Raw genomic sequence first — 11,407 nt, forward strand, 5'->3', positions numbered from 1 at the left:
GTAAAATCAGACTTCATATAGTGATGATCCTCAAATAAGAGTAGATTGATTGCAAATACGTTTTGAGCACCTGCTATATGCTAGGCGCTATTCAGAGCCTTGGCCATAGTGAATGAATGAATGTCCTATCAAGGCGGGCTCGCTGCTCTCATGGAGCTTATGCTCCTGTGAGCAGGAGATAGACAGTGAACAAATAAACGGAGAATATTAGCTCGTGATAAGTGCCTTGTAGGACATTCAAATAGAGCACTGTGCCAGCGTGTGACTGGAAGGCTACTTTTGATTGAATGGTTGGAGAAGGCCTCTCTGAGAAGTGCCATTTAAGGTGAGGCTGAATGGAACAAGGGACTAGTCATGATCAGATCAGGGAGAACATTCTTGACAGATGAAATAGCAGATGCAAAAATTCTAAGGCTAGAAAAAGATTGGTATATTTTAGGAACATGAAGACTAATGTGGTTGCAGTGTAGACAGAGGGAGAGTGGAGATGAGGCCAGAGGGTTAGGCGGGGGCCAGATTAAGTAGGACTTTGTAAACCAGAGTAAGAAGTTTGGATTTCATACAAAAAAAGAGAACCGTCTTTAAACCTAAAATTCACTAACTTAAAAAGTGGAATCAAAGCAATAAAAGATAATTTTTTAATTAAAAAATATATTTTTAAAATACTTATTTTTTAATATATTTTATTGATTTTTTACAGAGAGGAAGGGAGAGGGATACAGAGTTAGAAACATCGATGAGAGAGAAACATCGATCAGCTGCCTCCTGCACACTCCCTACTGGGGATGTGCCCACAACCAAGGTACATGCCCTTGACTGGAATCAAACCTGGGACCCTTCAGTCCGCAGGCCGAAGCTCTCTCCATTGAGCCAAACCGGTCAGAGCTAAAAATATATTTTTATTGATTTCAGAGAGGAAGGGAGAGAGAGAGAAACTACAATAGATGAGAATCATTAATTAGCTGCCTCCTGCATGTCCCCTACTGGGCCTAGAGCCTGCAACCCGGGCACATGCCCTGACCGGGAATCGAATTATGACCTCCTGGTTCATAGGTCGATGCTCTACTACTGAGCCACACCGGCTGGGCTTTAAGACCTTTTTTAATAGAATCCTCTGACTTCTTATAAGAACGGTTTTAGGCCTTTGCAAAAGACATACGAATTGTGTGTTGCAGGCTCCATCCACTGTGGGGAGTGCAGGAGGCAGCCGATCCATGATTCTCTCTTATCATTGGTGTTTCTATCTCTCTCGTTCCATCTCCCTTCCTCTCTGAAATCAATAAAAATAAACTAAAAAAAAAAAAAGAATGGTTTAGGTTGGCTGCACACTGTCAGACTAAGATTTCTTTCCATTGCACTCCAGGGATAATCCCACTTTCTCTTATGTATCTTTTTTTTTTTTTTTTAACCATCTGTTTTTATTTCTGGAACAAATTTTGCAGAAATTGTTTCAGACCTGGAAAAATTTTCATGGAAAACATGTGGTGGTGTGTTGGGGTCCAACCCTAGCAGGTCCAGGGGTTCCCAAAGGTGTGGACGGAGTAGGCGAAGAAGAAATGACACCGAGACAGCGTTCAGTTGATCAGCAGCCTAGCCAGGTTCTCTAGTCAGGTTCTCCAGCCAGGTTCTGTCGCCAGGTTCTCTAGTCAGGTTCTCCAGCCAGGATCTGTCGCCAGGTTCTGTAGTCAGGTTCTGTCTTTATTCTCCCGTTACATCTGTATTTATACCAGTTGATTTTAATCCTATCCATTCTATTCCAAAGGTTAGGGCGTTTGTTATCTCCATTCCAAGGTCACTACTCTATTGTTCTGTTAAGCTACAAGGAAGTAACTGAAGAGATTATCTAAGTAAAGATTATGTAACTTAAGCGTGATTGTTCGTAGTTACAGTGATTAACTACCCGCCTGGCACTTAGTTAAGGGGTTTTACCGATTTATTCCCTTCCTTAGTCCTGTTAATCCCTAACTCCAGGGAAAAATCCCCACCTGGGGAAACAACCTTTCTTGGAGAGGTGACCTTGGTTAAAACACATAGTGCTAAGTAGGGGAGCAATCATATTAAGAACAGTATGCCATATACGCCAGGTCCCTTGAAACATATGCTGTGCAGATGTTTCTTCCTTGCAGCGACTGTGTCAAGCAGCAAGAATGGACCGGCTTCTGGCAGTGGTGCATTTCCTATCTTGCATGTGGTAAATGCCTTTGCTTTACACTTAAGTGTTCCCATTCTTCCTTGGCATGCAGGCCTTTCCACTGAACGCTCCAGGGTGCAGCTTAGGGCAGTTTTACCTCTAAATCTTTCCCACCGTTATTCTCTCTCTTCCTTTTGGCAATACTTACTGGATGACATATAAGGATCACCATCCACAGCACACCTGACTGGCCCTGGGTTGGACAGAGAGTTTGCTGTCACAGTTTAGTGAAGAACGATGACTTTGGCCCCACAGGACTAGTGGCTCAGTGATACCATCGAGGACCTAGGTTCTTCTCTTCCTTCCATCCTGGGAAGCTGTGGCTTCCATCCTATGACAAGGCAGCTGTTTCACCCCAGGCAGCCCACAGCACCCTAAGCAGGAAGAGAGGGAAGGCAGAGGGGCTGGCCAGCCATGCTCATCCCCTTAAACAGTCTTTCTGGAAACCTTCCTCATCCACTGACGTGTCACTGGCCAGAAGTGGATTTCACGGCCGCTTCACATGAGGAGTCTCAGATGTGTGTATCTTAGCTCGCACGTTGCCCTAGTGAACAGAACAGGATTCCGTTCTTATTCAAGAGGGGAGACTGAATGAATATTGGGTAGATAATTACAACACTGTCATAGATGAGCAGTATTAGATTTCTTGGACCTTTCTCATTTTTCTTCATTTACTGTCACATATTCTCTCTTTTTGTCCTTTTTGTTCCAGGAACTGTAATTGAATTTCCTTTCTAGATCTGTAATTTGGTCTGCAGACCTGCCATTTTTTAGTGTATCTTTTGCACTTTATTTTTTAGCAGTTCATCTTGTTTTCTACTTCTTTTTCATCAAACCTTATTTTTTCATCTTTTATTGTGGTAAATTCACATAACAAAATTTAGTATTTTGATCATTTTAAGTGCACAGTTCAGTGGCATTAAGTACACTCTTATCGTGTACTTAACCATCATCACCATCCATCTCTAGAACCCTTTGCATCTTCCCAAACGGACACCCTGTACCGCTAAACGGTAACTCCTCATTCCCTCCCCCCCACCCCGCCCCAGGCAACCACTATTCTTTTTGTGCCTGTAAATTTGACTACTGTCGTAAGTGGAATCATACAGTATTTGTCCTTTTGTGTCTGGCTTATTTCAGTTAGCCTAATGTTTTCAAAGTTCCTCCATTTTGTAGCATGTGTTTGTCTCTTCCACAGTAATTTTTAAGCATTTGGGGAATTTTCTTTTCAGGTATGTATTAAGGCAAGTTTTGGTTTATGCTGTTTAAAATTTTTTGTTGTCTTGTCTACCATTTTGATTTGTTTGGAGTGAGGGTGGTTTCTTGTATTAATTAAATTACCATATTGAGTCAAGTTCCTCTGTTGCTATTCCATTTAGGGATCAGCATGTTCTTAGAATATCAGAAATGACCTCCTCTGTGGCTAACGTGATGGAGACTATTACTTTCCTAGTGTTGTCATATTTTCTGTGGATGCTGTCTGTTTGTTTTTTATTGGTAACTTTAATATATTATGGCTAAGGTCAGTTTCGCTTCTGCATACTTGACATATTTCAATATATAATTTGGATAGTGGCAAAAAAGAATGAAACTTTTTCCCCCCCTTTTCTGATACTTCACCATTTTTAGCTTGGAAGCAGAGAGAAAAGGGCAGAAAGGTCACTGTGGAATTGTGCAGACTTGTAGGGGCTGAAGTTAAAGGTGCCAAGTAAAGAAAAGCCTTCTATTATAAGACTCCTACTTCATGTGTTAATGGATCACCTGAATTCTGTTGAATTTCTTTTTTTCCTGTGAGGATATGAGGGGCATAAATGTCATGGTTGTAGTTTAATGAAATTTGCCAGGCAGCAAACTCTAGTGCTTTTAGAAAGAAAAAAGCAGACAGGGAGAACTTGGACAAACAGTTCTTGCTAAGCCCTAAAATATATCACTTTTATTCATCCATACAGAAAACAAACATGAGGCCAAGAGGAGGCGCACAGAGAGAGCTAGGAGAGAGAAGATGCACCCGACAGGACATAAGGACTTAGAAAACAGAAAGAGGTCTCGGAGTAACAGCCATTCAGATCATAGCAGGCGAGGAAGAGGAAGACCTAAAAGTGCATCCGCCAAAAAGCACGAGGAAGAAAGAGGTACGAAAAACCCCAGCAGCCTGTCTCCAAGTACTGCATTTTCTAAGATCTTATTAGATAGCAGCGAAGGACATGTTGGGCAGGCATTGCGCTCCTGGACTTAACCATCCCCAGTTATGTTTCAGTTGAAAGCATTTCCTCGCTTGGCACACCAGTGCGGCTCCATGGTTGAGCATCAGCCCATGCACTAAGGGTCTCCGTTCGATTCCTGGTCAGGGCACATGCCCAGGTTGCAGGCTCGATCCCTAGTAGGGGGTGTGCAGGAGGCAGCCAATCGATGTTGATGTTTTTCATCACTGTAATTTTTATTAGAAAACTAAAGGCTTAAATTAGGTGATATTCACCTTGCTATGAGTTGATAATAGTAGAGTGCAGAGATGATAATGTGTATGTGACATCCTGTTCAAGTGGTTGTGCTTTTTTTTTTTTTTTTAAGATAAATCTGGGTTCTGTTAAGACTTATTTCAAACTGCTATACTATGAGTTTTTAAAATTAACTAGTGAAAATGTTCTTCAGTATAGTTGCTCTTTATAATTCTGTAAAAACCTCTTAAAGTAACTTCATCTTCAGTGACATGCGTTTCTTAGTTATTTGTGAGTTATGCCCTGCTTTTTCAGGCATTCAGTCTCAGGTATTCAAGTATTGAGCATAGATATAAATTTCTCTTTTTATAGACATTGAGAAATTTTTACCTGTTTACCATTTTCTCTGCTTTTATTTGAATAAAGTAACTGCTGTTAGGGACTTCACTGATATGCTGTCCTTAACTTTTGTCAAGGTAAAGATTTTCTGTTGGATGGCTAAAGGAATACCATTTATATTGTGTTTGGCTGGCTTCTATGAAGACTGTCCTTACTCATTAATTCCTTGGGTAGTTTTACTGCTTTTTCTCTTTCCTTCTGTTACACTGCTCTCCCCCAGAGAGTTTGAGTTACTTCCTCAGTTTGAATGTGTTGCTTTAACAGTGGGATGATCAGAAAACACTAGGTAAATAAAGTCAGCAGAAAAAAGAAAGAGGAAAATACTGCTTGGCCCAGAAAACAGAGCATTCTTTTCAGTTGAGGTAAAGGGAATATAACCGAGGACGGAGAAGGAATGATCTGGTGGAGGGTGAGCGGCGAGGAGAAAACAGGCAGGGAATGAAGTCGGGTTGTGCCAGGACCTTATGTGCAGGTTTGAACTTCTGTTTCATGGTCACGTGGAAGAAAGGAGCATTGATTTGGCTATACATTTTTTCAAGTATTTTCAATTTATTATAAAAAAGTTTTAAGAAATTATTTCTAGAATAAAATATGGCTTAATTTATTGGCTCCTAATACAAACAGGAAAGTGCTCAAAGCAACTTTTGTAGAATAAACAAATCTTTTAATGTAGACCCAGGGGTGGGGGTGGATGGTCAGCAAACTTTTCCGATAAAGAGCCAGATGAATATTTTAGGCTTTGTGGGCCACACAGCCTCCATCACAGCTACTCTGCTCTGTCATTGCAGCTGGAAGACAGCCCTAGACACTATGTAAATGAATGGCAGGCAGCGTTCCAGTGAGACTTGATAAAAACAGGTGGTGGGCCAGACGGGGCACCTAGGCTGTTCTTTGCTAACCTTTGAGGCAGACCAACTTTTCTAAATATAATACAGAGAGGAAACATGACTTTCGGAGTGTCTATATATTTTAGAATAGACTTCTTTGATATGCTTCTGAGTGTTAAGTAGCTGTTTAGTTTAGTTTTTATTGTCTGCTCATGAGGCACTTGAAAAGTTTGAAGCAAGGTTTGCCATTATTTTAATAAGAACCACCTGACAGTGTTTCCAAAAACACATTTTGAATTGACTTTCTTGTTTTCAATATTTTGAAAAAGAACAGGAAGGAGAAAGAATAGAAAACGAAAGCTTGTTAGGCATCAGATAACAGCATATCTTTATAAAATCATAAAAACAAACCATTGAACATAACAAGTTTTGGTTTGTTTAAGATAAGTCTTCATTTTATATGTGGGGAGTATGATTACTTGGGATATTAGTAATGCAGTGACACTTTTGACTAAAATATATTGGGCAATTCTGAATATCTTATTAATGAACATATAGAATTCCTCTAGACTTCAAGTTAAACATGGTGGTTTAAATAAACACATTTAGCTCTGTATCCTCCCCAAATCCTAGTAAAGGGATATTTTCAAAAATCCCACAAGGACAAGGAATGGGAGAAACAGCGAAATTCTGGAAAATGAGAACTGCTTTAGCACACCTATGAAATCTAAATTGTAAGCTCCTTTGGCGAAAGCTAAGAAAGAAACTGATTTTTATTACACAACTGCCTTAAGATGAGGAATTTGTACACCAGTTATGTCTGGAAGTATAGCGGTGAAAGTGAGGCTAAAACAATATTCTTTGAAAGACTATTTTTTAAAATATCCTGTTAAGGCTGTTTACCTTGTCCTCGCCTCTCTCCAAGTTTATCCTTTGAGAAAGATGAGAGGAAGCGAGTCTTTGGCCTAGGGAACACCGGGCTTCCCTGAGGGCAGGGGTACTATATGCAGATCAAGGTGAGGTGAGCATTGGAGATGCTAGATAATGAGTTCTGCGGTCAGGCGTATGTCTTCCAGGTAAGAGATGGGAAGTATCTTCTCTAGGGACTCTGAAGAGCCCAAGAGCAAAGGCTTAAACTAAAGACATTCTCATCGTGATCACAAAAGACACGGCCCAGGCGGATCATCCTGAGTGACGGCCACAGTCAGCTCCCTGTGTGCAGGAGCTAATCAGCTTTTTTGGTCCCACTCCCAAGTATGAGCATATCGCCAAGAATCACCCGGATGCATGGAAGAAAGCATCTAGTGCAGTGATGGCGAACCTATGACACGCGAACTCATTTTTTTGGTTGATTTTTCTTTGTTAAATGGCATTTAAATATATAAAATAAATATCAAAAATATAAGTCTTTGTTTTACTCTGGTTGCAAATATAAAAAAATTTCTATATGTGACACGGCACCAGAGTTAAGTTAGGGTTTTTCAAAATGCTGACACGCTGAGCTCTAAAGGTTCGCCAACACTGATCTAGTGTGAAAGGCTAAGACAAAATCAACAGGGAAGAGAAAGCATTTGAATAAAACAAGTTTTTGCAGGGAGAAGAAAAAATTAAGGCTCTTGTAGTCATAACACAAGAACAAGATGACATTTAAACAAAAATTGCCAGTGTCAAAAAGTACCTGGAAAAGGAACTTGAAAATATGAACATATATATATGATTTTCAGAAATGAAAAACCATCACCAAAGGCTTATAGACAAAAATTGAAGAAATGTACCAGAGTGTAGAACAGTGATGGCGAACCAGTGTTCTACACACTGGTGTAGAACAATAGGATATGAGGTGAAAAAATAGAATAGGAAAGGTAAGAAATTCAGAGGACCAGTTTGAGATCAACATCTATAAATAATTGACATTGCAGAAGAAGAACATAGAAGATGGAGGAGAAGGAAGTCATCAGTGAAATAATCTTAGAAGTTTTCCCAAACCTGAAGAACTTTGAGTTTCATATTGAAGCAGCCCACCAGATTCTCAGTAGATGGTTAAAAGTAAAGTTCTGCCAAAGCATATTATCATAAATCATCTCTCTCTGGTTAAAGGGAACCCTCCAGTATTCAGGGAAAAAAGACAAAAGAATCAAAATGGTATTAGAACTAATACAGTGGAACAATCTATTGATACATGAACAGCATCAATGAATTTCAAGAACAGGTTAAACAACAGAAGCTAGACACAAAACAGTACGATGTCATTTATATGAAGTTTAAGAGCAGGCAAAATTATTCTATGGCGATGGAATCAAGTCATTGCGGATGGGGTGGGGAGGGATTGTTGGGAAAGGAGTGTGAGGAATTTTCTGTATCTCGAGTGAGGTGTGGGTTACATTGACGTATGTTTGTTAAAATCCCTCCAATTATACACTTAAGATCTAGTTTATGTATTTCACTGTAGATTTAGCAATAATGTTTTAAAAACTGTAAAAGGGGTGTTGGTTTTTTTTTAGCAGTAGCACCAGTTAATGGAAGACAGTTTTTTGCCTTCATAATACTGAGTGGAAATCTATGAGTCTTTAGTCAACCTCACTATGAGTTAGTGGGAGGGGAGACTAAAGACGTATTTTGGACCTTCAGGGTCTCAAAAATTTGCTGCCTGTATCCCTTTCTCAGGAAGCTACTGCAAGATACATGCCACCAAAATGAAGACGTGAACCAGGAAAGTATCCTGGGACGTGGACACAGGGTCCAACTTGAGAGAGGGTTCAGAATCTGCAGCATGATGTTGGAGAGAGATCTCAAGATGATAATGTGCCATGAGGAGGCTCAGAAAGCGGCCATTTCAGATTGGAGCAGAAGACCTGCAGAGATTGATTCAGGAAGAAAAATTGATATAAGACTTAATTATGTGCAAACATCCTGAAAATTTTATACAACTTGGAGAGAGTTTGGTTCAATTAGTAATGAAAATCAAGCAGATGTAAAAAGAGAATCTTTTCAGGGAAGACAGTGTACGTGAAAAGTGAAATCATTTACATAGTCAGAATAATGTAAACATTGAATAGTAATCTCACCAAAATTGTGATATAACTATAATGGGAAGATGCGAGGGAAGCGTGTAGTGGGGGCAAGAGATGGAAAAACAATACAATTCTAATTTTCCGCTGTGGAAAGTCAGTTAATGCCTAAAACAAACAAACAAAAAACAAGCAGGAGCATCATGTACAAATGTTCTTTACAGAGAGAGAGGTAGAAACAAGAAGGAACAAGTGAAAAAAATGTGGGTGCATCTGAGAGTGGGAGATGTGCGTGGGAGGAGGACTTCTGGTTGTGGCAGCCAGTTCTGTAAGTGATTTGACTCTAAGGCATATGAATATTTAACTTGGGTTAAAGAGCGAAACAATAACAGCATAAAAACCAGACGAAAGTAGAATCATGGTAGAGCTGGAAAATTTTGGAAGAATGTACACAGAAATGCTAATTGTGATTTTAGCTGACTTATGAGACAGGTGCTTTCTTTTTGTCTTTCTGTATTTAAAATGTTTTCTACCAGGAACTTGCATTACATTTCTAATCAGGAAAGGAAAAATAGAAATAAATGTTTGTTATTCTTCTATTTGGTAGCAAGGCTAAGGTGAAGTTAATATATTCACAAAGACACCATTGCTTTTCAGGAAGGACTATCTTTAGGGTGAGAAAATTCATTTTGGTACAGTCATTTGGCCCATACCAGTGATGAGAAAGAAATATTTGAGATTCTTACAGAAATGATGTAGATATTGAAGATATCTAGAAATATATATAGTCTCTCCAGTTAGTCTTTAGAATGTAGTTCATGACATTTCAATAACTCCTTTGAAATTAAAATTTTTTAAAGTTCAGTAGCATAATACTTTGAAATACTTAATGTACATCGTACTATCATGTATAATATTGTCATTTAAAGAAATACTTTGAAAGCTGTAAATTTTTAAACTAAAATGCTGCATCTACCGCCTTTATAGTAAGCTTTCCCTTTTTCTTTTAACAGAAAAACAGGAAAAGGAAATTGACATCTATGCTAACCTCTCTGATGAAAAGGCTTTTGTGTTTTCAGTCGCCTTGGCAGAAATAAATAGAAAAATTATCAATCAAAGACTTATTCTCTGATATTTGTCTGCAGAATGTGTTGACAGTTTCTTCGAGATTGCATCAGCAAAGCCTCAAACAGCTGTGGACTCTCGGGAGCGTTCTGAGGCGTCGGGAAGGGCCGGTGACGGCTTCCTGTGTCACCGCACCTGTGCCACGCTTGGGGAGCAAAGCTGTGGGCTGGGCTGTTCTGGGGTCTCCTTGGTTCCCAAGGAGTATTGTCAGTGTTTTGTGTTTGGGATGTAAGTAAGTGTATTTACAAAAAAAAAAAAAACAAAACAAAAAGAAAAAGCTGGATGACTGTTAAAGGTTAAAGGGGTAGGGATGGGAGCAGAAGTATGAAAACTAGGGAAATAAAATGCTTGATAATTTTCAGGTTTGCCACCAGAGATGCAATATTTTAAATACTTTGAGGAAGAATGACTTTTAGAAATATATATTTCAGATTTTCAGCACTAACGGATTGCATATATACAGTTCATTTACTTTTAACAATTGGCAGTTGGTATTTTATTGAGTGGGGAATTAATATAAATTGTAAATTTTGTCTTAAATTGATTTTTTCTTGGCCTTTATTTTTATGACTTAAGGTATGAGTTATATTTTGGGAGATACTTTCTAGGCCGTTTGGAAGTTTGGGTGCTATATTAAGAAAAACATTTGAGGCTATCTGCTACTTCACATAGAAACACCTTGTTTTCCCGAATGTAATTTATTTATTGGTTATGAAAAAACACTTTTCTGCTCTCGAGATGGTGCTTGTTAACCTAAACATTAAATATATTTATTATATGCAAAATATTTCGTATTCACTTTTAAGCAGTAATGTTTTATCTGAATGGATGTTCATTTATACATCCTGATAATTATTTAAATTGTTACTTAATCTCACTCTGAAAAAAATAAACCTTAATATTTAAACGAATAGATTAAATAATATTACAAACTTATTGTTCTAGTGGAGTTTGTGAAATATATTTAAATTCTTAATTTTCCAGTGTTAAATGCTAACCGTTTATAATTGCTTCATTTTATATTAAATGCTTTTGTAGTTTTGCATATCGACTTAATGATTAACATATTCAGACTTGACAAGAACTCGCCCTATTTTAAACCTACTCCCCTGGGCCAACTCTGGAAGTCCTACAGCCTAATTAGGGAAGGCAGGCGGCAGCAGGCTTAGCCTCAACCGCATCTCCCAGCAACTCTCCCAAGAAAAGAGGCTTATGGCTTGGTTTTGTTTTTCACTCTATTTAAATGGTAGCCAGCAGAGGGAGCTGAAGAGATACTCTAGCGAGGACGTAGCATTTTCCTGAGTCCCTTTCCCTTCAACCACCATATTTATCTGCAGGTACTAGGACCGTTTCCTTGTGTGCATTTTAAAGCCCTAGTAATAAAGTTTATTCCTGAGAATACTAATGTGATTTTTATCTTTG

At 38.8% G+C, this 11,407-nt stretch overlaps 1 protein-coding gene across 4 annotated transcripts in view; it reads left to right on the plus strand.

Moving 5' to 3' along the window:
* CUNH16orf87 (chromosome unknown C16orf87 homolog) overlaps positions 1–11,036 on the plus strand; it is a 28,820-nt gene extending 17,784 nt beyond the window's left edge. Inside the window, exons 3-4 of one of the 4 annotated variants that reach the window (XM_023746480.1) lie at positions 4,141–4,323; positions 10,006–11,036. In XM_023746480.1, the coding sequence (XP_023602248.1) occupies positions 4,141–4,323; positions 10,006–10,217 (395 nt within the window). In that variant the 3' untranslated portion in view covers positions 10,218–11,036. Of the gene's footprint in view, positions 1–4,140; positions 4,324–8,516; positions 8,563–9,873 lie in introns of those variants that run through there. The other 3 variants (XM_023746482.1, XM_006105435.3, XM_023746483.1) reach the window with 3 other exon arrangements.
* Positions 11,037–11,407: the final 371 nt, after the last annotated feature.

Source organism: Myotis lucifugus, unplaced genomic scaffold, assembly GCF_000147115.1.
Source record: "Myotis lucifugus unplaced genomic scaffold, Myoluc2.0 scaffold_686, whole genome shotgun sequence".
NCBI classification, from domain to species: domain Eukaryota; kingdom Metazoa; phylum Chordata; class Mammalia; order Chiroptera; family Vespertilionidae; genus Myotis; species Myotis lucifugus.